This window comes from Budorcas taxicolor, chromosome 22 (genome assembly GCF_023091745.1).
Source record: "Budorcas taxicolor isolate Tak-1 chromosome 22, Takin1.1, whole genome shotgun sequence".
Lineage (NCBI taxonomy): Eukaryota > Metazoa > Chordata > Mammalia > Artiodactyla > Bovidae > Budorcas > Budorcas taxicolor.
In genome coordinates this window covers 57143969-57170707 of record NC_068931.1, presented here as the reverse complement: position 1 = coordinate 57170707, position 26739 = coordinate 57143969, and the positions used below count along the sequence as shown (strand labels likewise).

The 26739-nt window shown below is 50.5% G+C and overlaps 1 protein-coding gene across 1 annotated transcript in view; it reads right to left on the bottom strand.

Annotated features, from left to right (window-relative positions):
* The window catches only part of ONECUT2 (one cut homeobox 2), a 47385-nt gene extending 37548 nt beyond the window's left edge, over positions 1-9837 (bottom strand). The window contains exon 1 of the mRNA XM_052660569.1: positions 8586-9837. Coding sequence (XP_052516529.1) covers positions 8586-9837 — 1252 coding nt within the window. The remainder of the gene's footprint in view (positions 1-8585) is intronic.
* Between the last annotated feature and the right edge of the window lie 16902 nt (positions 9838-26739).

Genomic DNA, 26739 nt, shown 5'->3' with positions numbered 1-26739 from the left:
CGCTTTTGCTTTGGGTTTTTAAACAAGCAATCCAAGTTGATCTGAGCCTCTTACATCAGACTCCAGGATGAAGACAGTGAAACTGTGTGTTTGCTGAGTGTGATATTTTAAGGAACTGGTCCCTTGTTCAACACAGGCTGGAGAGCTCACAGCTTCCTGTTCAATTAACCTGAACCATAGCTGAACTCTGCCCTTTGAACTCACTCAGCAGATAAATACATTAGCTCACCTAAGGAATCATTAATATTTTTCAATCACATAAAACAAACATGAATGTCTGAACTCAACCCAAGAGACAGCCAATTATGTATACTGCATAGAACATGTTGAGAAAAAAAAATTACAAATGGATGTTATTTACAGAACAAAAAGGGTCAAGGAAGAAATAAAACAGATCATACCCACAGTTCTGGAAACAAAGGGGACTTTCATTTTCATCTCTGTAAACATGAGGGGTACCAAGCAATACTTAGCAATTCCTGTTCCATCTACACTGCTCTAGAAGAAAAAGTGGTTCCTTACTCCTGGTCTGGTTTCTACCCTCTTCCATCAAAAGACACAACTTCAATCCCTCTCTTCGAAAGTGACCTCAGTGCTCATGCTCAGATACAGAGTCCAAAACATTGCATATCTGGGGACAAATTTTATTCCCAATCTGCTACAAATGAACCAAAAGAATTTCTGTGAAAGTTTTACTGCCTTTAAGTGAACCAGTTTTAACGAAGCAAGCTAGCTGCTTGATTGAAATAATTTCACAGTAGAAAGTGATGTTCCCGTGATGTTAGTCTAGCACCTAAACAGATTTTGTTTTAGAGGGAGAGAGGAGGGGAGGGAAGGGAAGGGAAGGGAGAGGAGACGTGTTAAACGCATCTATTTTGTTCTTATCCCTGCGTGTCATCTCAGAAGGATGAGTAAAGCATCCCCAACCGAGACATTATGCCTTTCAGTTTGATTCAGTTTCACTTCCCACAATTCTGCCTCCTGACTCCTCTCCTCCCACCCCCTTTCCATTTCTGTTTGGCTTGGAGTGTGGGCTTAATGCCCAGCTAGCCTAGATGAGGACACTTAAAGGAATATCACAAGCACGAAGGGTAAATCTATTGAACGAGGGTCTTTAACTATGTGGTTTCCTTAAAGGGAAAGGTTGGATCAATAGGATCAATATGAAAGGTTTCCCTGGCCCTGCATAAAAGGGTAAGGGCTTCTCTTTTCACTGGTTTAACTTTACTCTCTGACAAATGCAAATCAATGGATCTGTGTTTACAACAGATTCCCTAACAGACCCAACTTGGGTACAGCCCAGAGCTTCGCTCTGGGGGGTGGGGCATCCAGGCTTGTTCTGGGGGATGCTCCAAGCCCTGGGGGCGGGGTGGGCTTGCTGCCCACTGGGATCCTGCGGCTACTGCCCATGGTCTCTCCAAAGAAAACAGACAGAAACGGAGCAATGGAGCGATTCTTCCAAAGGTGCCTCAATGCAAACACAAAGCCCAAATTCCTAGGAGTCCGTCAACCTATTTACTGGTCGAACCAACACAGATCTGGCAGGTTGACTACACAGAAGAAGCTGGAGTGGGATACTTACAATTGGAGCAGCCCATATGTTTCAGTTTTTAGATGTTCCTTCCATCCTTTCTCAGGTGGTAACTGGCTCTCTTAGCTATTACAAGGCAAACCACCGAAAAACTGTGGGTTCTCTTCCCCCTCAATTTTACCTTTCCCTTTAAAAATGGGATGCTTTCCGGAGACGACATGACTTCAAGTCAATGCCGGTTACAGAGAAATTATTTTTCTTCCTGCAGGAGAAAGTATATGTATATTTGATTATGCGAGCCAAAGTCCAATGCTGATTAAATTACATTGGAGGTGTGCTTCCAACCCAAACAAAGTCTGCTTTCTACAGAAGAGTAATGGATCTTCAGATGGCGAGAGGGGCACCAAGGCGGAACACAGCGCCTCCCCTCCCTCTGGGACAGTTTGCGTGGAACGGCTTTCCTAACAAATGTCCACAGCTCCAAGGAATCCTCCCCCCACAGAGACTAGCCCTGTCTGCACGGCCCGTGCCTGGCCCATCCGCACCCTGCTGTGCATCGGATGGGCTCAGCCCCTGCCCCTCCTCCCCTGCCCCACAAAAACCTGCATCCATTTCTCAGAGTCTTAGCCTGGAGACCTGGGGATCATACAGCTTTCCCCAAAGGCACTGATGTGCATTAGGGGGACTGACGGGGTGCTGGGGGGCCCCCAGCCCACGTGTACAGGCTTTGTTCCTGACAGCATGAAGATCCTTCTTGGACTCCCTCATAACGGCTTCCCTCCACCAGGAAAAGCAATTTTCCCAGGTCAGGAAAAGCTGGGGCCTCCGAGCGGGCCGGGGGTGAGGACAGTCCAGGGTCTGTAGATGAAGGGTCAGGCTCCGGGCTCCTCACCATTCACCCTTCTCCCCAGGGCCCTTTATCCAGACGGTAATCACTATTTATTCCCTCCTCAGTTCCCTTCCTCTGGCAGGAACCCAGAAACGGAATCTCTCTGCTTCTCCTCTGAGGTTTCCATTCCTCCAGGGACACCCGACACGACGCCACTTCTCCTCCAGACAGTTTTTGCCAACACCAGCCGCTGCAACAGTGAGAACCCTGCAACCCCCTTTCCCTGATCTTTCCTTAGAAGAACAGGTTCTAAAGCCCAGAAAACTAAGGCTCACCCTAAAGTGAGGCTGTGGAATGGAGGCAGCGGCAGAGGCAGCCTCGTTTTCACCTCTGGGTTCCGGCCTGGAGCTCCAGGAGGTAAACCCTGCAGGGTCCTCTGTGACCTCTGGGCAGACCCGTGTCTCTAGAGAGAAGTGGGCCCACTCGCCTCCTGGAGACACGGAGCACCTGGAGGGCTCAGTGTCCCTTCGCTCCACCCTCACCTTTCCCCAGGAATCCAGCCCTGTTTGAGGATTCTAGGAGGGGATTGAAGATTCTAGGATGCGGGTGACAGAGAGATGAAGAGTCCACCCTCCAAAAGCCTGCTCACCTCACCCTAACGGAGTGCCCTTCCCCTGGGGCTTGTGGGGAGGGGCCAGCTGCCCGCTTCACCAGGCGGAAACCACGAGCCCTTTTCGCTTTCTGTACCCAATCACCTGAGGTGGTTCACGTCCATTTTCAGAAGAGGGGCTAGGTGTCAAGGAACCCTTTGAAAGCCCCCTTCTTTAAGGAAACCCACTGGTGGGAAGATGGCCCCGACTCAGAGAACAGAAAGAAATAACTGCCTCCCCTTGGCCACCCCTCAAGGCAGAAAAACGCCAGATTTGTTTCTGTCCTCTCTCCTTTCCTTGCTCCTTCTTCTCATCTCCTTCTTGGAGAAAGAAGGGAAACAGTCCTTTCTTCCAGGTTGAAACCTTCTCTTGAAGGAAAAGCTTTCGTTTTTCTCAAATTGGAGAACTTACAATTAAAAAAAAAAATCTGTGCGATTTAGTTCTGATCTCACCTGCACCACTGCCTCAGCTTTCCCTTTCTTTCCTTCATCCACCTTGGTGTTCCTTCTGGAAGAGTCAACCACTGGGCCAAGAAGGGAAAGGTTGGCAGAGTGGACGAGCTGTCCCCGAGGAACAGCTTTGAAGTTCTTCGTTTTTCCCCATCAAGGCAGATGTCTCAGAGAAAACTTTCCTACCAGGAGGCCAGGCCTGAGTCCCGGGTCCCAGAAGGGAAGATCGCTCCAGTTTCCGGGAGACTGACCATCCTGCCCCCGGTGGGATAAGAAACAAGATTCTTCCCTCGTTGACTCAGTTAGCCCAGAGCAGACCATACCGAGGAGTGACGCCTAGGCCGCTGTCACTGCGGCCTCGCTTAATTGTCCAACTAATGCACCGGTGGGAAAGTCTGCGAGTGGGAACGTTTCACTCGAACGTTCTTCCTTAAGGACACAAATCTGGATGGGGATGGATCCGCGGATCAGGAAGCTGCGAGGTTCGCAGGCAGCTTTAGAGACCTCGTTTCTAACGTTCAGCTCGGTGTACCCCGTGTAACGAGGGGTGACCAGATTTCCCGGGTAGTTTCGACGGAGGAGAGAAGTTGCCCTGGGCCCTGATGGATCTGATGCGGGCGGCGGAGGCGAAGGCCTCCGAAGAGCGGGAGGACGGAGAGGCCTCGCGTCCCGTGCGACCCCTTCGGGGACACCCGCCGCCCGGGGAGCGCGGGGACGGGGCCATAGGCCGGCAGCCCGGCGACAGACGAGACTGGGAGTAGGAAGCGCGGGCTGGGGCGGCCGCCAGACCCGAGAGCCCGCCTGGAGCTGGGGAGGCGGCGCGGCGGGAGCGCCTGGGAGCCGGGCCGCTGGCGTGCGCTCTGCTGGGAAGATCGCGCCCGTCTGGTTTACTGGAAACGCGCCGGATCGGATTCCGGATCAATGAGATCTGGGTCCACACGTTTACGTTTTCGTTGCCAGCATTAATGCTCTTTTAATCTTCTAAACATTATCAGCATCGATCTCCCTCCATATACACATTTGTTTGAGAAAAGTGACATACCCGCGCGGCGCAAAGCCTGGAAGGAAAATAAAGGCGCCGCCTCTGGCATCCAGGGCACGCGGCTGCGCGCGCGGGTTCACTGCCCTCCGCCGCTCCCGCCCACCCCAAAGCAAATTAGGAAGGTGTTCTCGAGGCCACCGGGGACTTGACCAAGATAGGATGGAGGTGAGCTTTCCAATTATTCACCCGACCAGCCGGCACAAGAGAACGGTACGTGCCGTACCGACAAGGGCGGCAAAACCGTCAGGAAAAACACGCTGGGACCGACTGGGAGCAGACGAGGGAGGGGGAAGGTCTCTGCGAATGGGTCCCTGTCCCCACCCCGAGGCTCACCCCTAGGCTCACCCCTAGGCTCAGCATGGCTTCAGGATGATCCCTGGGCCGGCCCACTGGCCCGGCCGCTCCGCCGCGGGAGACATCCTTGTGGGCTGGGTGAGGGCTCTCCCTCGCCGGAACAGAGTTGGCTCCGGATCGGCCGCCTGGAGCGGGCCAGGTGCCTGTCCGCCGTGGGGACGGGAGACAGGTTCCCTGCCGGCCGTCCGGGGAGTCCAGCTCACAGGAGGCCAACCGGCTGCGAGGGTCGTCCGGGGGCTCTGCTCTGTCTTCCAGCTGTCGGAGGAAACCAACTCCCGCCATGGGGACCTCGATTTTCCTCCACGAGGTGCCCTCCACTGTCTTGCCTGTGTTCTCTCCATCTCTCCTGGTTCGTGTCTGTGCTTGGTTCAGAGGCCTCTTGGGCTCAAAGCCAGAGAGAGTTTGTGCTGGAAGCCACCAGGGAGTTGGTCCCCCCCTTCTTAAAGTCTCTTCTCGGATTAATAAAAACTGTCCAGCGGGAGTCAACCCTGGACACCGCCGAGGAGGCCCAACCTGGTGTGGTCCCAGACAGTTTCCGCTGTGGCCACCCTTTATGAAAGGAGTCCTGCCTGCACTTGGAACCCCTTTCTCTGAAATCTAACCTGCGATTCCCCGACGTCTTCTCCCTTCCCCTTTAAAATACTACCTGGGGCTGTGGATCCAGTACCCCAGCGGTGGGAAAGGAGGAGAGCCAGGCCCCCTTCTGCTGTGATGGGGTGCACCCCACCTCCGGGAGAGGGGGCCAGCTCTGGCCCAAACCAGACGTCTTAATTCTTAATTCAGGGTTCCCTCAAACCCCTGTCTGTTTAGGCCTCTGGCAAGACCCAAAATGAGGACGAGAAAGGGAAATTAAGAAGAGACAGAGAAGTTAAGAGAACATAGAGAAATTAAGACGAGACAGAGAGAGACCTGGTCTTGGTGAGATGGGGGCCAGGCGCTCTCTGCCAGGTTCCAGCACGGGGGTCTGGCAGAGTTGCCCTGTGGAGTCACCGGGTTTGCTGAAAGCCCCCCGGAGCCCTCTGCCGCCCTGTGAGTCTGCTGCAAGAGTGGGATCGATACTCCTGGAGGAGAAGGCCTCGGAGTTTCTTCTCCATTTGCTCGCCTTCGCTCGCGCTCCTAAGCACATAATACCTACTTACCAGGCCCAGCTTCTGCATCAGTGTCTGGAGAGACTGATCTACTGACCCCAAGCTGAAAAGACTCCTGTGTAATAATAACCACTTGACACACTTGTAGTTGCTGATAAAATGGCCAGATAAAAAGGCTAAAGCTCTTGTCTCTTTTCAACTCGGGGTAATAAAACAGACACGCATTTGAATGCTAGAGCAAAGTGGGGTCCCTGGCAGGAGATTTCCACTTGCCAAGGAGGCCCTCGGTCTCCCACTGAGGGGGCTTTCTGGCTCCTGCTCAGAAAAGCCCCCAGGACTGGCCCCAGGACTCTTCCCGGGTGGGTGATGGGACTGCAGTCTCCCACGGATGCCACACTCTCCCTAACCCCCTCGACGCTATTGCAAAAAGGCTTGAGACCGGCTGACCAGCAAAGCGTTTCTTTCCACCTCACTTTCAGACAGATGTGGGCAGAAGGCTTGCTTGTTTTAAAAAAAAAAAGAAAAAAAAAAGCTCTGTCCTTTGCGGGACAGGCATGAGGGGGCGGCAGTGCTCTGAGATGAGCCGGAGTAGATCGCTGTCACCCCGTCTTCACCCCTACCCTGGCCTCCCTTCCCCGAGACCGACCGCCAAGTTTCTTCCGCTGCCTGTGCTCAGGAAGCCTGTCCTCGCTAGAACTCTCGGAGACGGACTGAGGGCGTGTTCGGGGGCCTAAGACAAAGAGGGACCACACAGTTTGGAATTCAGTAGGCTTCCAGTCCATTTTTCACTGATACTCTCTATTTCCTGCTTAATTTTTTCAAGGGACCAAGAGCAATCAGAGAAAGTGGTAGGAGAGGATGAAGAGTAAGCCAGGGGACAGATAAGGTAGGCTTCAAGAACCACGCAGAACTATTTGGAGTTCACCGACTTGGGGAAGCTCTGGGGGTGGCGGACCTAGTTTTCATGACCTTTCCGGATCGACACTGCGGGTGGTTACGGACTAGAGACTGGAATCCAACAAGCGAAGGCGGATGGCGGCTGTCAGAGTGGAAACGCCCCCTCCCCACCGCCTGTCACATCCCCCAACCCTGTCCAGCGTCGGTAGAGTGCACCCCATAAACCAGACTCATTGGTGCGAGGAAAGCCCCAGGGAGCCGGAGAGGAAGCTTGCGCTCTAGCTCCGGAAGCCCGTTTTATGCGGCTCGGAACTTCGGGCTTCCCGCTCCCCTATGTAAATCACCGCCACCGCGAATTGTTCCCCAGACAATCTGACTATCGGGAGAGGTGGGCTCAGTCCACAAGAAGCCGCCCAATCCCGGCCTGCAGTCGGGGGCCGTGCGTCCTCCCCGGCGGGGCGCCTGGACACTTCGCCCCTCCTGGCCCGTGGCAGGGTCCCCGGGGGCGCAGCGCACCCGCCACGCACACCGCGCCGGGGCACAAAAGCGCGCACCCGGGTGCCAGCCGCAGCCCGGGCTGCGCCTTTCTCTCGGCTCCCGCCGCCCACACGGGAGGTTTCTGCTCTCCTAGAACAATAGAGGGCTGTACCTCGCGGCTCGGCCGCTAGAGGAGGCACAGAGAGCCCAAGCCGGCCCCAGAACAATGTAACCGGCGCGTCCACCCGTCCCCTCCCGCCGGCCGCCGGCCGCCGGCCCTCCCCGTCGCCGAGCCCAGCGCTCCATCCGCGTCCGCTTAATGCAAAGGTGGAGCCAGGAGCCCAGCGCCCAAGAGGCGTTAACTAATCTGCATCTTAATTTCTCAGCACCCTCTTTCCGCGAGCTCCCAGCCTCGTCCCCACGGTCCAGCCACACCTCGGCACATCGCGGCCAACGCTGGGAGCCGGGCAAAGGGCGGCCGGCCAGTAAGGCAGGACTCTTCCCGCTCCGAGTTTCCCCTCTCCTGTCCTCCCAGAGCGGTGAATGTGGCAGTCCCAACCTCACTGTGGGTAGGGACACGGGCGCTGGCCCCAGCCCGCTCTTTCCATCACAAAGTCCCCGCGCCGAGGTCAAGGCCGGAGACCGGCTCCGGAAGCGCGGTTGTATCCCGGCCCCCCCACCCCCCGGTTCTCCGCTTGGGCAAGGCTGTGCTTCCTGTCAGTGACCGAATAAGTTTGCCCAACACGGTGGGGAGAAAGACAGCAGAGAGAGCTCTTCCTCCTCTAAAGCCCACTACCTCTCGCCACCAATTGCCTCTATATAGGGAGACCAGGCAGCTGGCAGAAGTGCAATGTATTGTCTGCACAAGAGTTCAAGTGCACAGGGTTCTGAATAAAGGCAACCCCGCCGTCCCCGGGAGTCTGGGAAAGAGAGGGCTCCTAGTGGACACCGCACACACTCTTCGCGCCTCCCACAACTGGGGAAGGTCCGAAAGAGAGGGCAGAGTTGTTGGCACGGTCAGCAGAGTGTGAACAAAACGGGGACGGGGGTCGCTCAAGAAGCTCGGGAGACAGGGAAGTGAGAAGAGAGAGAAAAAGTAAGGGAGAACAGAGAAACGAGGAGAGAAAGAGGAAACGGAGACGGAATGAAGCAGAGAACAAATGGCAAGCGTGGAGGGAGAGGGGCAGGGGACCGGAGGGGAGGCTCAGTGCCCGCACCCGGGGCCAGAGCCGCCGGCAGCCCGACTCCAGGCGGCCCTCTGCGCTTACCTGCCAGGCGTAAGGCGGACATGCGCTGGAACTCGGGCTCCTGCAGCCACTTCCACATCCTGCGGAAGGTCTCCCTGCCAGATTTGAGTTTACTCCACGGTTTGGGGTTCCGGAGCAGGTCGGAGAGAGTCCCCTGAGACCGGCACAACACCCTCTGCGCGAAGATCGCCTGTGGGATGCTGTAGCGCTTCAGCTCGGCGGTGATGCGCTGGGCCACCTCTTTGGTGTTGATCTCCTCCAGCTGGCCGGAGGTGGCCACCTGCGACCCCGAAGACGACGAGGGTGGCCTCTCGCGACTGGGCGCCAGCACCGGCCCGTGGGACTGAGCGTGGCCCGGGTGGTGCAGGCCGTTGAGGTGTGACATCATGGCCGCGGGCGGGGTGCCCAGGCCGCGGGACAGGTGCTGGTCGCCGCGGGTCAGCATGGCAGTGTGGTGCGCGTCGAAGTTGGGGCTGAGCATCTTGTCGGGGCCTGGGGGCCCGTAGTTGGGCAGGCTCTGCTGCGCGTTGTGGAGGCCGCCCAGCCCGTTGCCCAGCGGGGTGGCGGCCAGCGGGGACAGGCTCTGGCTCATGCCTGGCATTTCCTTGTAGGGGCTGTAGAGGTTGTTCATGGTCGGGAGCCCGCGCTCGTCGCGCAGGAGCGTGAAGCTGCCGCTGACGTTGCCCGAGAGGCGCTGCTGGTGGTGGTGGTGGTGGTGGTGGTGCGGGTGGTGGTGGTGCGGGTGGTGGAACTTGTCCGACACGGTGGAGATGGGCGGCAGCGGCTGCAGCGGCGTCAGCGTGGTGTAGGTGTTGCTCATGCCCATGCCGGGCGGGGACGAGTCGCAGGACATGCTCATGGCGTGGTGGAGCGGGATGGACAGCTCGGGCCGGTAGTCGCCGCCGTCCAGGATCGAGGCCATGCTAGTGACCATGGCCGAGCGCGACGCCGCCGCCGCCGCGGCCGCGGCCGCCGTGCCCAGCTCCTGGTGCGCCGTTGGCGGCGGCGGCGGCGGGGGCGGCGGCGGAGGGCCCCGCAGCGAGCCGGCGGCGCCGCGGCCCGCGTGGTGGGGGCTGGGGCTGGCCAGCAGCTCCGGCTCATGGCCCGGGCCTCCGCCGCCGCCCCCGCCGCCCCCGCCGCCGCCGCCCCCGCCACTGCCGCCGCCGGCCGGCCCGTGCAAAGTGCCCAGACTTTCCATTGTCAGCTCTGGGTTCATGGCGCAGCCTTCTAGGTCTTTGGTGAGGCATCGATAGGCGGTGTAGGCAGCCTTCATTCAGTCCATCGGGGCCCGGGAGCGGCGGCGGCGGCGGCGGGAGCGGCCGGCGGGCTGGCGAGGCGCGCGTGGCGGAGCTCAGCTGCGGGCGGCGACGGAGGGCTCGGGAGAGCGTGTGTGTGTGTGTGTGTGTGTGTGTGTGTGTGTGTGAGTGCGCAGGGGAGCGCGCGTGCGGGTGTGCGCCCCGGGCTGCAGGCGGGCGCGCCCGGGGCGGGGGCGGGCGGGGCGCGCGTGCGGGAGGCGAGCGGGCGCGGGAGGGTCACCGGGCCCCGCCGCGCTGCCTCGCCATGTCCGAGCCCGCTCCGGCGCCGCCGTCCTCCGTCTGCGCGAGCGGGAGCTGTCCAGAAGGGCTCTGCCGCTCGCCGGGGCGGCCAACCTAACCCGCCCGGGCCCGGGGCGGGGCAGTGTCCGATGGGCGTCGCGGGCAGCCACTCGGCGGCCGCGGCTTCCACCGGGGGGGCGGGCCTCCTGCGCGTCTCGACCAATGGCTGCGGAGGGGGCGGGGCCGCGCGGTTCAGGTTTGGCTGACGGCTCTATGCCTCTCTTTTTTTTCCTCCTTGGCCGCTGGAACCAAACGTCAAGGGGAGGGACGGTAGGGAGGGGAGCGTGGTGCGGAGAGAGAGGCGAGAGTGCGGGCGAGGGGGAGAAATCACGGTGGAGATGCCGCTCTGTGTCTCTTCCGAGCTGCCATGACCTGGTCTAAAGGGCTTTGCTTCACCCCAAAGCTTTTCTCGAGGCTAGTAAGCCATCTGCGTACGGCTGTTAAACGCAAACTCACATCTCCTAACAAGCCACTACCCGAGGGTCACTAGCTGGGAGCCAGTAATGCAGCTTTTTAAAAAACGCAGTTGCCAATGTATTGTAATGCACGGTAAATCCCCGAGACGGGGGAGTGCATAGTCTACGGGGCGAAGGGAACAACCGGTGCCCTTTCCGCCCCGGAGCGGGCCGCTGTGATGCATGCAAAGTTAACACGATCACATCATTTAATTACCCGGCGAGCCCATAAATCTCTTAGTTATGAGCCTTCCAGAAGGGCCCTGCTAGATTGCAAAACAAAACTGGAACACCAGGAGCTGCGGTTTCAAGGTGACCATATGCTGGCTGCGGGAGCGAGTTGGAAAGGAGTGGGTGGGGAGGTGGGGTGGAGAGGCTGGGGCTGGGGGCAGTGTACAGTAGGCTTGTTGCCGGTGCCTGTAGCGAGCAAACTTCGGGGTGCAGGGAGTGTGTAAACCGTCCGGGAGATTACCGATCTTTACACACACACACACACACACACGTCCCTCAAATCCTAGGAGAGGGACGCCCGGGGTTACGGCTGTGGGTAGAAGACCTGGAGCCCAGATCTGCATATCCAAGCCTTGTTTTTGAAAAGAACAGAGCCCTGGTCAGATCCAGAACGCTCGCAACTCGCAGCTTTGAAAAGTGCACCTTCACGTACCCAGGATTTCCGTTGTTGACTAACCCCCGGTCGGCGACTGGGAGTGGAGCGCGCGTAAAGAGAAGGGGCAGATTTCTGCGGCCCGGGGTTGGGTTGGAGGGCTGGTAGAAGGCCGAGAGCCGCTCGGCACGGAAAGCCTTAAAAGTAACTGCTTCTTCCAAAGCAGGTTGCGCTGTTTGCCTCCGAAGATTCAAGCTAGCTGAGGTTGCGCAGATGTTGCCTTTGTTTAAAGAGACAGTAATTAAGGACAGGGTGGACATAAGTTTGAGAAGCGTGACCTATTTTCTTTTGATCAGCTGTCAAAAGAAGAGCAGGGGGTCTCCTTAAGACAGCCCCCTCCAACCACTTCCAGCTGTTAGAGAAAACTTGATAAGAAAACAAGAACACAGTCTGGAACACTGTATGCCTTCCTGGCGCTAGAGAAAGGTTTTATTCATTTGGAAAACAGTTTTTAGTCTCAGTCACCTTTTATGGCTGCCCTCCTCTCTATTCTAGATACAGAGCCAAAAAAAAAAAAAAAATCCTCCCCCCCCCCATCATCCCGTCACATGGAATGTACGGTGACACTATTTACAGATGAACTGTATTGAGTTCTGGCTCAAATCTTGCCCATTATTCTTTCAGATAGCCTCTTCTCTGTGCTATCAAAGCCTGGGCAAGAAAGTGGATGATCCCCTGATTTGCTAGGTATAGTTTGCTTAGCTGCTCAAATCTTTAATGTCACAGCCCTAGACAGGTAGCATCCCTCATTTTTCTGTTTCTCTGACTTCTCTCTCTCTCTCTCACCATCTGCTACCATCTCTCTTCCCACCCTCCACCTTATAGATGGCGACTGGACATTTGGGGATAACTTGAAAGTTAAATGTTCGAAATACACATCGAGTTGAACAAAAGTACTTAAGAGTGCAATCTCCAGTTGGCCCAAGAGTGTTCAGAGACTGAAAGTGGGCAGGAGAGGAATCCGAGTGCCCTAGTAGTAAAGGCGGCCTCCCCCCTGTCCTGGCTTCAGGCTCAAGGAGTGGCCCATGACCTCAGGCTGGGATTTCAGTAGGCACTGTCGCCGTTTTAGAAGTCTCCGCATATAAACTGCCATTTAAATAAAATTTCAAAATTATAAACTCATTTACCAGGCTACCAGGATAAATCTGCTCCTGGGTATTGCGTCTGCATGTGCCTGGAAGCAGTCACGTGCTGGGGAGCTGAAAGGTGAGTTGCATATTCTGGCCTCTTCCTCACTCTCCCCTCCCTCCCCCTCTTCCCTCGATCAATATTGGCGATCTCTGGGAAATCATGAAATCGTATTGGCTTCTTTGTGTATAATTTCATTGGGCTAGATTAAAGCAGATTTTTCACGTCGTTTTTCTGATAGTGGTTTGACGTTTTTGTATTTCAACCCCCAACCCATTGAAAAGAAAAATTAATGTGTGTGTTTAGTCAGCATCCTAATTTTTTTTTCTGAATTACGTTTGCATGTTTTCCCCCTTTCTTTTTAAACAGGAAAAATATTTAGTATCTACTCGAAGTTAATTTTAAGAACATCAGTACTAATATTGAATACAATTTTCAAAAATGTTTTGAAATAGCTTTGATTTTTTTCCCTCTACAGTTCAAGAAAGTAAAAAGGAGGAGTTGCTTTCTGACCACCTCTTGAATAGCACATATGCTCTAAGCTTCAGAAGTTCTGAGACTCAGAATTTTTTCTGTTATTTTAAAGTTACACTCTTGTTCCCCTCGACCGTATAGCAATGCGACAGCAGAAATGCTACTTCATGACTATTAAAATTTCCAGTCATTATATCAGGAGCAGAGTATCCATTACTCAGGATACCCCCATTTACAGCACTGACTTTCTTCAAGACCACACACTTATATGGGTCAAAAGAACCTTGTAAATAAAACACATTGACAACAAATGTAAGCTATTGTACTGCAAAAGAAAAAAACAAACTGAATTTGAGTTAGCAAGTGCCGGAAAAGACTGGACAATTTTACTGTTGGAGTTTTCATATGTGTTTTCACATTAAAAAAAATTTTTTAAGCGACTGAGGAGAGAGTGTGAACATTCAATTAAAACAGAGAACTTATAAATTATTCACACACACACACACACAATAAACAGACCACAAGTAAACTCAACCTGGATAATGGGCCCAACAGCTCTGTTTTTCACTAAACCACAGTAACCACAGCCCAAACCCCGGGGTAGAGGGGGACGGCTTATTTTCACCTAAGCGTTCAAAATCCTGAAGGTTTTGTGTTGGGGAGAACGCATTAGTGCTACAGCTAGGTTTATCAGAGCAATACAAAAAGGCATAATGGTGGGTTGATTTGGACTATTTTATTTTTGTCCTTCCCCAAACCATCTGGCGTGTGAGTGTAGGGGTATTGATCAGGATCTGTGCGCTGCAGACCCCATGCCAATCCATAGCGTTTCTGGCAATCAGCGTCGCCCATGAATTGCAGCTGTCTGTGCAGCTCCCGAACAGAAATCTTCAAAAAAGTCCCCCCCTTATCAAACACATCATCCGTTCAGGGGTAAGTCAATACCATTTCTTTGTCATTCCGTGAGCAGGGATTATGCAGGAGAAAGTTTTTGTTGTCTGTTGTAGCTGCTGCTGCGCCCTTTTCCCCCCTTCTTTTTTTAAAGGAAAGAGAGCAATTTTCTAGCCATTGAATGGTAATGGTTTTCCAGAAAGGCCTCAAGCGTTCGTAGGAATCGGAAGACAAATGCTGTTTCAATATTGTGGGGGAATTTTCAAAGGAGGGGGAAATTCTTATGTTGCTATACACAAACAATACTAGTGATAATAGAGGGTTCCTTTTGATGACGTTGGATTTCCTCGGAGCCCCTGGTGATGAAGACGCCGTAAGTCTGTGATTACCCTTGCAGACGGAAGGTGGGTGCTAGTGGCGGAAGGGCGTCTTCGGAATCGTGACTGTTTGATATCTCCATTACCTCCAGTTTTCTTCGGCCTGAAAGCTCGGGCTGGTTGGGCACAAGGAGAGGGAAACCAAACCCGAAGCCTAGCTCACTAACTCCCTCCGGCCACTCAGCTCAGAAATTCACTGATCCTTCTCAGATTCCAGGTGAATCTAGGAAAGTTGTTTTTTAAAGTTTTCTATTAATAGGTGGTAAGGCCGAACCGGTCCTTTTTTTTTTTTTTTTGCCTGTTTCTGGCGCTGTGTGGAGGTTGTTAATTAAAAAACAAAAACAAAAACAAAAAAACCTACCAAGTTAGTTAAAAGAGCTGGTGGGGGACTACCCTGAACTTTCGGGTGGACAAAGGACACTCTGCACCAGGTCGGCGGAGAGTTGGGGGTTTGTTAGTTATTCCCACCCTAAACTAGCCTCTTAGGGAAAGAAAAACGAGGCTCCTGGAGCCCTCCCTCCCGGGAGAACTGCTCTCTCGGAGCCCCAAGCCAGTCGACTGGATTCGAAGGTGCGGAGAAGGGCCGCCGGCGCAACCCAGCGGCATGTCGGAGCCTGGGCGAAACCCACCTAGCCTCAGTAGTCCGGGCGTGGGAAGTGGGCGGGCTTGGTGGAGGGGAGGAGGTGGCGGGGACCCCGTCCCAAGGAACTTCGGCGACGTGCTCTGGGGCGGCCAGTCTGGAGGGGCAGAGTCACCCGGAACGCTGAGCTTAGCAGCAAAGCTTCTTGCCCTTCCGCCTGCCTAATTTCAAAGAAAGCCCGGGACTAGGTCCGCCGACCTTTATCGCACCCCTCCACCCCGTCAGGTGGGGAGCCTGATGGAGTTTTGTGTCCTCAAGGACACACAACACACACACACACATACACACACGGATACACAGAGACGCACACAGGTTTTTGTCCTTCATCCTCCCTGCCCTCTCGCTGGGGGGGAACTTCGTCGGGGGTGAGTCCTCCGGCCTCCGATCTGGATCCTAGGTGACTGTAGATCCTAGGTGGCTGGGTACTGGGACCGCAGTCCCTGCCCGGGCACAGTCCTTCCTTCGGGGTTCACAGCAGAACCTCGTATGGAGCCCCACCGCCTCTTTCCGATTTTGGTTTAGAGGCTGCTACCACTTCGGAAGCTGGTGGGAGAAATAATTTGATGCTTGGGGGAAATAAAAAAGGTGAAGGAGAATTTGAGGTCTCGAACCTGCAAAGATCAGAGAAGGCTTATTTTATTTATTTAGTCAGTTAGCTGGAGGAGTAGGGGCGGGGGGTGGGGGGAGACTGACTCTTACTACCTGGTAGCATTTTCCCCCCTTAGAAGAACGTTGAGCTTTAAGAAAGGAACTTGTTAGCCTGAAAACCACGTCGACGAATTTTCTTCTCACCGGCCTTAAGTTCCTGTCCCCTGCTTTCTCTCCCTGCAAAGCCCTGAAGTCGGTTTTAAGCCGTGTGGAGCTGCGCTCGCATTTCCTTTTTACAGTGGGTTTCCCAAAGTACAAGCCAAGTATACCTAAAGTTCTCCTCCTCCAGTCGTCAGCCAGCAAAAAGAAAAATTGGCGTGAGGTCCTTTTGTTCAGGTCAACTTGTGCGTGAAATCTTTTTGTTGTTCTTTCAAAAGGAAGGCAAAAGTTGCAGTTGATTTTTAAAAGGACTCTGAAAGTAGAGCTGTTTTCAGGTTGTTCTGAGACACCAAGCACGGGCGTCGCTTTTATTTATTACCTTCTTAAAACGATCATTTATTTGCTCTGGACAGAACCCTTTTTGATTGCTGCTTTCAATATTGTTTAGGCATTAACACAAATATCCAGCACTTCTCTTTTAAAATGGGAGCGTTTAAAAATCTTTTTATATAATTTCAATCGTCTAGCTACCACTGATTTTTTAAAAAAAATACAGCATTTTTAAAAAAAGTTGGTCGGATTTTAAACTTGAAAAGTATTATTTCCGATTTCAAGGGTAATATTTCTGTTGGAAAACTAAAAACCAACCGAGGGGTTTAAAATATTCACGCCAATCGGACAGTTTCTTTTTTAAAAATCACATGATACACGTATATTTTTAGATTCCTGGGACATCAACCTCCAAGGATATTAAATTGCCAAGTGAGTCTGAGCTGATCTTTCAAGGTAATACTATCAAAAGTAGAATAGAAAACACACTCGAGATTATTTCAGGAGCATTTAATTTTGGAAAAATAGCTTCGATGGCACTTTTGAGACATCCTGAATTGTTTCGCTTCCAAAACGTGTCAGAAAAAAGCAAACTCTGGCCGACTGCAGGGTTCCGGGGCTGCCGTGGGCGTTCGAGGAACGGACCACGGGCTCCGCGGGCCACTGCCTCGAGCGCCGGGCCGGGCCTGGCCGGGCACAGGTGGTTCGGCTGCTTCTGAAAGACGCCGGGCGCCGAGGGCGTCCTGCCGGCGGGCCTGGCAGAGCGATGCCCGCAGCGCACCTGACTCGGGGCAGAGAGACCTGTTGGCTACGGGGAAGCTGCGTTTGCGCGGAGCGGCGTCGGGGCCGCGGGCGCGGGTTGGCCGCCCGCGGCTGACCGCGCCCTCGAGCTGCCCGGGTTTTGCCCTCCCGGCCCCGGGGCCTGCGCCCAGCCGCGGCTCGGGAGGCGGAGGAAGCCAGCCAGGATTGATGTCTAAATCAATGCCGTTTCTAGGCGCTTCTCTCTGCTCCTCTCCGTCTTTCTCAAAGGCAGAGCGCCTCCCCAGAATGGATTTCCTCTCCCTGACTTTGCGCAGTGTCCGCAGGAAACCGCGATCGCGGCCCTGCGAGGGGCCCCGGAGAAGTGGGGGGGACCAGGAATAAGCGCCAACGGGGGCCTGGGAGCCCCCCGTGCGTCCTCGTCCTCCTTTCCTCCCAGGTCGCCCGCTACCCCATCCATTCCTACTTCCCTCGCCCCCCTCGGAGGGCTCGGGCCGCTCTCGTGGCTGTGGTAGCCGGCGAGGCCTGACCCCGTGCGCCCTCGTAGGTCCCAACCAGGCCCCCAAGTTGACGAGACCCGGGAGGGGAGTCCCTAGTCTCCGACGCCAAGCCCGGCCCGGCTAAGGCCGGCCTGGCCGCTTCTGATTTAATTCTTCTCCGACGCATTAGGCAGCTGCAATTGTCGCGGAAAATCAGCGGCCACTATTGATCCCCGGGACGAGCAGGGGATGGGGAAAGCCTGGGGGCGCGGGCGGGCGGAGGGTGGGGCGGGGTGGGGGGTCGGCTCCGGCCCTCGGGTGCCCTAGATCGGGCGTCTCGGTCAGCCCCCCCGGGGCCCCCGCCGAGCACGCGGCCGGGTCAGGCCATCGAGACTTGGGCTCCTCTCCTCGAGGCGAGGCCCGGCGGGGCCCGGGTGGGCGTGCGCTAGGCCGCCCGGCCTGCTCCAGCCCGCTGCGGGCCTGCCCTTTGGAGGAGGAGGAGGGGGACTGAAGACAAAAGGCAGGACCGAGGACGGATGCTCTCTGAAGGTCTGCGGGGGACGCCTGGGCCGGGGCGGGGAGCGGTACCCGCTGCACCCCCACACCGGGCAGGCTCCCGCGGTCAGGAGGCTGAGGGGCGGCCCGGGGGCGCCTCCGGCCCCCGCACGCCGGGCTCCAGGCGCCGCCCCCCGCCCCCGGCTCCCCGCACAGGCTGCCTCTTGAGGGACAGGGCAGGCCTCGGCCGCTGAACAGGGGTGACTTCCTGCCGCCACCGCCGGAGCAACAAGTCCTCAAGGCAGAGGCCCCCCGAGGGTAGGCGGTGGAGGTCAGTTTCCTCTGCTTTGTCTCAAACAAACGAGAAGTGTGTGTCCTCAGAAAAGAAGGAGCTGACCCAGTTGTGTGGATAATGCATGCTAAAGAAGCCGTTTTGGTTCTAATTGATGCAGAAAGGTGGAAAGATGGGATGTCTGGAGACAGTGTGTAGAAAAGCACCGTCGCCGCTTTATATATGGGAAATGCATTGGCAGCTAGAGTAGTCCTCTGACGTCTACATTTCACGTTTCGCTACTTTGGACGTCTTAAAGCCACGTGGGTTTCCCTTACCTTTGAGATTACTTTTTTATATGACGTTTATGGGAATCACGGATTATACAGGAAGTGTGTAAGCTATATAGAGCAGAAGTATCAAAGGTATCAAGCTCCTCATTTACGGTGTTTCATTTTTCTCTTTCTTTCCAAAACTGCTTTCTTTTGTTGGAAGGAATGTGTGCTTCAGACTCCTGGAAAGAGTTTAGCACTGGCTCCCTGGAGATCAGATATAGAGTCAAAAAGGGCCTTCTCACTACATTGCCTGCTTCATAATCCATGGGCTGAGTATAGGTCACTGAACACAAAGTGGCCTTTCCTCTCTTGCTTACTGAGATGGTTTAATGGATTTTATAATGGTTTTGCAACTATCAGACTGGGGAAATCTGGTTTGGGGGCATTGTGTTCATATCAACCAAAGGCAATGCATTATGTCAAATTCTTTACCTTATCAATATAAACTGGTGACAACATAATGGAATTTCTTAGGATAATTTTGAAAGATCATGTTTTAAAACACCAGGTTCCAAACGTGGTTTGTAATTTTCATTGTGGAAAAATCCTGAAATTTTTCCATTTAGTTGATCTTGGGCTTGGTGGAAGTTCTGAAAACCCTTTTAAGCAGTAATATTCTATATATGTCTGCTACAAAACTATGATGTTTGATCCCATTGCAGTTTTTAGCATGTCTCGCTCACTCTTTTTTTTTTTTTTTAAGTAGGAGACTTGTTGGGGAGGCAGTGAATTAGAGTGAATTTAAACCTCCAGTAAAACAGAGATGGGGGTGAGTGGAAACATTTTTAGGAGTTTACCAACTCACTAAGGTTGCTTAGATTCATACATATGATTAAGGCAAGGATTTTGTGTTCTGGGAGGACAGTTTTGCTTTGCAGATACTGTTCCCAGTGAACTGTGTTCACCCCCTTGAATTTGGAGAATGTTAGCTCATATCTGAAATTTCAGTTGCCATTTTTATACTTCTTTTTAAAGCTACTTGCATATCTGAGTTTTGGAATTATTTTTACTTCCCTTTTTTCCTCATACTTTAGTTTTCCTCTTCCAGCTCTTAATCTAAACTTCTCTTTTTTAAAGAATTATTACTTAATTAAATTGCCCATTATATCACCCTGGGATTTCTTTGGAAGGAATGATGCTAAAACTGAAACTCCAGTACTTTGGCCACCTCATGCGAAAAGTTGACTCATTGGAAAAGACTCTGATGCTGGGAGGGATTGGGGGCAGGAGAAGAAGGGGACGACAGAGGATGAGATGACTGGATGGCATCACCAACTTGATGGACGAGAGTCTGAGTGAACTCCGGGATTTGGTAATGGACAGAGAGGCCTGGCGTGCTGCAATTCATGGGGTCGCCAAGAGCTGGACACGACTGAGTGACTGAACTGAACTGAACTGAAGTGATATACTCATCATGGTAATTAATACTGTATCATGGCATACTTGGGGAAATAATGACTAACCCTAGTTTAGTTAAACAAATTTTTTTTTTTGCTTGACTCTTGCATCAAGAAGAACTTGCCTTTTAAAGATATTGTAACTTAAATATTGGGACATAAATGGGGGATAACTTTGTAATGATGAATTTCATATTCCAAACGCTTTCAAGGTTCTCTTTTTCAAAAATGAATTTTCTTGTAGTTCTAATTCCAAGTGATGTAATTGAGTGAATGGGTTCTGGGTTTTTTGGTTCCTACCTGTGACTAATTTACAGACCAAGAAAGGAAGAAGGAACAGAAAACAGAGAATGAGAGAAGAGAAACTGTCAGAATTCAGTGATTTATGAAACCAAAATTGCTTCAGAGTTATGTCATTTTTTTAGAATTTATTACACATTTCAGATTGAGGGAACTTTTTTTTTCTGAAGGGACTTTTAAATTTTATGTGAAAAAATTCCTTAAGCCCTGTTTTCTCAAAGTGGAACCATAGCAATATTTACTATATCATCAAAGTGTCCTGAAGGGAGAGTTGTGGGGACAGTTTCAAGGGTCATGTTTAACCTTAGGTTTGTTACACAATATGAGCAAACAGCAGCAACCCTGGATATTTTGTACTCTTGGTATTCTGAAAACAGTTGGGTGTCAATCAAATAAGCATATTAAACCAGGGTCACTTACCTTGTAAATGAACGTTTGTGTGGACTCATTTTAAAAGTGAGTAATCCCTTGGAAAACCAATCGATCATAATTATGTGTATATATATATATTATATGTATGCTTAAAATATTGATTTCTGTATGTTGGGGTTACATGCAGTAGTGGGTGGAGCTGGGGAAGGGCAGGTGGAGTGAAGTGGGCAGTGGAAAAAGTTACATCTGTAGGAGTCTATCGATCCATGACAGGGTAAAAATTTTTCCCTTGGTGTACTCTCCCCTAGGACACTTTAGATCATACCAACCTTTAACACAGTGTTTGTAAACTTCCTGGGTGATATCCACAGTGAGAAATGGATTTTTATGTTGCAACCCTAGCATATACGTATGTACATTTCAGGAAGGAATGGCGTGTTTTTAAAGTGCCCTTTTGTAGACAAACTTGTACTGGAAATCCTAAAACTAAAGTTGCAGAACCCTGTCTGATTGTTCTCTTATCTTCTTCTCTGTACAGCCTGTGTTTTTCTTGCTGCTCATTTAGTACTTGTTTTCTCGTTTGGTATTATTTGTGTGTGAGGCTCACTGGCTGTTTTAGATAGTAAGCACACGAGGAAGCCTTCCGGGAGGGAAGTGTCGCGTGGTGTGCCATAGGGTTCTTGATCCTACCTTATTCGTTATTTTTTCGAAGTGTTTACTGAAGGTTAGAAGATCTGCTCATCAACTCTGTAGGCGACACAGAGCTAGCAGTCATATATAATATACTGAAAGACAAAATCAAGATTCAAAGTGAAATATGAATGTTGGAATGAAAACCAGTATGATTTAATCAAACACAGACCAATATAAAAGCCCTTTATTGAGGCTGAAAATAGAAATCAAAAGAGATTCCTGGATTGCCACAACAATGCATGTGCAAAAACAGAGGTGTTGGTTTACTCTGAGTGCAAAATGATATAAACATATTATGCTCCATAAGCAGCTAATGTAATTTTGGGCTGAACTAATAGAAACGTGGCATACAGCTTACAAAGAAAGTAGCAGTTTCCCTGTGTCCCGGGCTAGAGGCTTGTCTCGCTCTACCTACCTCATTTTAATACAGATATTGACAAGTTAAAGATTACCGTGGGCTCTCAGGGTGGGAGGGAAAAGGAAACCATGCTCTATGGGGAAGAGTTCGAGCAGATGTTTTTAGGCTGGAGAAGAGGTGAATGGTATGATTGCCACTTCAAATATTTGCCTACCTGTCATGTGGCAGAGTTGGGGGAGAGTAGTTTTTGCTGATCCCCAGGGCAGAGTTGGGACCAAAGGGTAAAAGCGTCAGGGGAGTTGACTTTGATTCTAATAATTAAGGTTGCTCGAGAGTACAGCAAGTTACTGCATGAAAAGTGAATCGTTTACCCACATGAGTATTCGGCAAAGGCTGAGTGACTATCTGGCTAGGATGCTATAGTAGGGATCAGCTGAATTAGGCAGCAGGTTGAAATAAGTGATCTTTCTGGTTGAATTTGAGAATTTTCTCAATTATTTTAAAATACTGTGAAAGTGATTTTATATATAGATGAATTTAAGAGAGATTTAATATTCAAGCTTGTAGGAACTTTAAATGGACACGGTAGAGCATTTTCTGTCTAAAGGCTCTGTGAAAACAATCTCTTATTTATAGAAAACACAACCTCATTATTTCTTTTTTCTTTAAGCTTTTTATTTTGTATTGGGGTATAGCTGGGTAACCATGTTGTGACAGTTTCAGGTGAGCAGCAGAGGGACTCAGCCATATATATGTACATGTGTCCATTCTCCACAAACTCCCCTCCCATCCAGGCTGCCGCGTGACATCGAGCAGAGTTCCCTGCGCTATACAATAGGTCTTTGCTGATGAAAATGGATCCCTTACTCCTTGTCTGCATTTTTAAAATCCAAAAAGCTCTGAAAATCAAGTGTTTTGAATCTCACGTTGAAACTGCCTTAACTGAACTAAGGTGAGATGTCTTGGTCTTTATCCCACTTGGAATGAAAGTTCATACATATCTCTGCAGAAATAATAGGGTGTTTAATTATAAGGTGCTTTTCCAGATCCTGTTGGGAGTATGCAGTACATGCTTTTTTGCTGCTAACACCTTTCAAGGATGTGAAAAAATGTTCAATTCTAAGCCATCTATTTCCAAATGATTTGCTTAAAGGATTGTTATTATTCAGCTCAGTTCAGTTCAGTCACGCAGTCGTGTCCGACTCTTTGTGACCCCATGAATTGCAGCACGCCAGGCCTCCCTGTCCATCACCAACTCCCAGAGTTCACTCAGACTCACGTCCATCGAGTCTGTGATGCCATCCAGCCATTTCATCCTCGGTCGTCCCCTTCTCCTCCTGCCCCCGATCCCTCCCAGCATCAGAGTCTTTTCCAATGAGTCAACTCTTCGCATGAGGTGGCCAAAGTACTGGAGTTTCAGCTTTAGCATCATTCCTTTCAAAGAAATCCCAGGGTTGATCTCCTTCAGAATGGACGGGTTGGATCTCCTTGTAGTCCAAGGGACTCTCAAGAGTCTTTTCCAACACCACAGTTCAAACGCATCAATTCTTCGGCGCTCAGCCTTCTTCACGGTCCAACTCTCACATCCATACATGACCGCAGGAAAAACCATAGCCTTGACTAGACAGACCTTAGTCGGCAAAGTAATGTCTCTGCTTTTCAATATGCTACGTACGTTGGTCATAACTTTCCTTCCAAGGAGTAAGCGTCTTTTAATTTCATGGCTGCAGTCATCATCAGCAGTGACTTCGGAGCCCCCCAAAATAAAAGTCTGACACTGTTTCCACTGTTTCCTCATCTATTTCCCATGAAGTGATGGGACCGGATGCCATGAGCTTCGTTTTCTGAATGTTGAGTTTTAAGCCAACTTTTTCACTCTCCACTTTCACTTTCATCAAGAGGCTTTTTAGTTCCTCTTCACTTTCTGCCATAAGGGTGGTGTCATCTGCATATCTGAGGTGATTAATATTTCTCCCGGTAATCTTGATTCCAGCTTGTGTTTCTTCCAGTCCAGCGTTTTTCATGATTAATCTGTGTATAAGTTAAATAAGCAGGGTGACAATATACAGCCTTGACGTACTCCTTTTCCTATTTGGAACCTGTTTCCTATTTGGAACCAGTCTGTTGTTCCATGTCCAGTTCTAACTGTTGCTTCCTGACCTGCATATAGGTTTCTCAAGAGGCAGGTCAGGTGGTCTGGTATTCCCATCTCTTGAAGAATTTTCCACAGTTTATTGTTATTATTATATTATATTCCACAGTTATATTGTTATTATTACTTACCTTATAATTAGACAGTTATAATTAGGTAGTTTTTGTTTTTTCAGAGTAGCTTGAATCCACTGGTCAAAAATCCAAACATAAGCCACTTTACTAACGTAGGCTAGAATGATTCTTGGAACAATTATTGAGTCCCTAAACCTTGTCACCGGAGAAGGCAGTGGCACCCCACTCCAGTACTCTTGCCTGGAAAATCCCATGGATGGAGGAACCTGGTGGGCTGCAGTCCATGGGATCTCGAAGAGTCAGACACGACTGAGTGACTTCACTTTCACTTTTCACCCTCATGTATTGGAGAAAGAAATGGCAACCCACTCCAGTATTCTTGCCTGGAGAATCCCAGGGACAGGGGAGCCTGGTGGGCTGCCGTCTATGGGGTCGCACAGAGTCGGACACGACTGAAGCAACTTAGCAGCAGCAGCAGCAAACCTTGTCACAGAAGGAAATTGCTGCACAAGCCAAATGTATCCTAGATAATGAAACAGTAAGTTGCTCTGCTATTTCCATATTTATTGTATGAAGAGCTTAGTGGCAAAAATGATCCGTGTCAAAGGTCTCCTCCCAAGCATATTTGATATTACTTAAGACTGACGGTGATGGTATCACACTTTGCTGGCCTGGGAGGAGGATTTAGTGGGATCCGTTTATTAATGACTCATTTTACAAATCATTTCTGTCACTATTACTCATTCTGTAGACATTTATGGAACACCTACTCCAGGCTGGCCCTCGGCTGGGCAAGACGAATGAGATGGAAGTAGTATCCTTAACATGCTCACGTACTAATTCCATCCTCAAAACAACCTGTCAGATAGGCAAGGCAGATATTATTGTTCCTATTAAAGATGAAAAAATGGAGTCTCCAGGGAATTAAGTAACTCTCTTAGGGTCACACATCCAGTAAGTGGTTGAACAGGACTTGAATCCAAGGCTGTAATTCAGAATCTATGTATTTTTCCATTGTATTACCATATATTAAGGACCTGTTGTTTACCATACACAGTGTATCTTCTCATCCAGATTTTACCTTCGACTTTGCTTTTACTTGGCTGCTCAGAATTTGTAGCCACTTTTTATGCATGGAGAAGGCATTGTGAAATGAGTTTTATGGGAGATTGGTCTCCAATTTCTTTTTAATATTTATTAAAATTAAAAAATGTTTTATTTGGCTGCACTGGGTCTTAGTTGCGGCATGTGAAATTTTTAGTTGTGGCATTCGAACTCTTGGTTGCTACAAGTGGGATCTATTTCCCTTGACGGGATCAAACCTGGGCCCCCTGCCTGCCTTGGGAGTGTGGAGTCTTAGCCACTCGACTATCAGGCAAGTCCCTCTAATTTCTTCCAATGAAAGCCCAAATGCGCAGGCTCTCCCTATTCTTCCCCCTGGCAGTCCCCTGGCAGTTTCAGGAACATCAACCAAGCTCAGTCAATAAGATACTCGTCCCTCAAAGTCAGGCAGAACAGAGGCGTGGGGACAGCCTGGAATTCACGCTGGTGAAGCTGGCGCATTGCGTCCAGCAGCGCCGACTGGCTCTTTGGCTATGATTCCTTTTCCTAAACGTCTCTGATTTCAGACCATTTTCTGGACCTGGTTCTCATCCCTCTGGGTCTGTTCTGTGAGCCATCTGATTTCCTTTCATTTCATTTGTTCACAAAAGTTAGCCTGAGTCAGTTTCTGTGGTTTTCAAGCTAGGACGTTAGAGAACCATCTTACGGACTAGGTAGTGGGAATTGGTCAGATTTTGGACTTATTTTGAAGAGAGACCTGACAGAATGTGTTGAGGCATTGGATGTGGAATGTGAAAGAAAGGAGTCAAGGTTGCCTTCAAAATTTTTGTTCTGAATAATTGAAAGAATAAAGCTACCATCAAGTCCAGTTCTCTATTACTGCAAATCTCCCCCCAAGTAGTGAATTAAAACAACAACCCTTTTTTTTTTCTTTTTTTAAAAATATCTCTGTTGAACTGGTCCTCTCGCAGCATAATGGCTGGGTTTTGAGAGGGGGCAGTCCCTGAGGGTGAACGTTCCAGGTGAACCTGGAAGAAACTGCGGGGTCTTTTCTGACCTAGTCTCAGAACTCACATTGTGTCACTTCCTCCATTGTCTATGCCTAGAACTATTCATGGACTCATTCGAAGCGGAGGGGACACTGGAACAACAGAGAATCTGCAGCTGTGTTTTGAAATGTTTATCAAAGAATTCTAAGAAAGGTGGGGAAGATGGGGAGAGGAACAAGCTGAGGGGGCTTATCATGTGTTTGGACACGTTAAGTAGATGTCTGTTAGGATTCAAGAAGGGAAAGTGGGTAGGCAGTTGGGTTATAAGTCAGGTGTTCAGGTGAGAAGTTGAGGCTAAAGATAAAAATTTAGGAGTTGTCTGTGTGTACCTGGTGTGTAAAGGTTTTGAGGTCAAAGAGTGCCTGCCATACCTCCAGCTTTATTGTACTTGCTCGAAATTACTTTGGCCATTAGGGGTCTTTCATGGTTCTAAATGAATTTTAGGATTGTTTTTTCTATTTTGATAAAAATGCCATTGATATTTTGATAGGAACTGTGTTGAATCCACAGATCACTTTGGAAAGTGTTGACGTTTTAACAGTATTAATTCTCCAATGCATGAACATGAGATGTCCTTCCATTTATTTGTGTCTTTTAAATTTTCTTTTGTCATTGTTTTGTAGTTTTCAGTCTACAGGTCTTTCTGTTCTTTTGTTAAGCTTGTTCCTTATTCTTATTTTGGATGCTACTATAAATGGAATGATTTTCATTTCTTTTTCAGGTAGGCTGTTGTTAGTATATAGAAACACAGTTTTTTATATGTTGATTTTACATCTTGTAGCTTTACTGAATTTGCTTATTAGTTGCATAGTTTTTGTAGTCTTTACAGTTTCTACATATGAAGTCGTGTCATCTTTAAACAGGGGTAATTCCACTTCTTTCTGATTTAGTGGCTTTTATTTCTTTTTGTTGGACTAGTTTCTCTTCCTAGGACTTCCAGTACTGTGTTGAAAAGGAAAGGTAAGAGTGGGCATCCTTGCCTTGTTCTGGATCTTAGAAGGAAATCTTTTGGCTTTTCATTGTTGAGCATGATGTTTGCTATGGGCTTTTATTGTATTAAAGTAAGTTTCTTCTATAC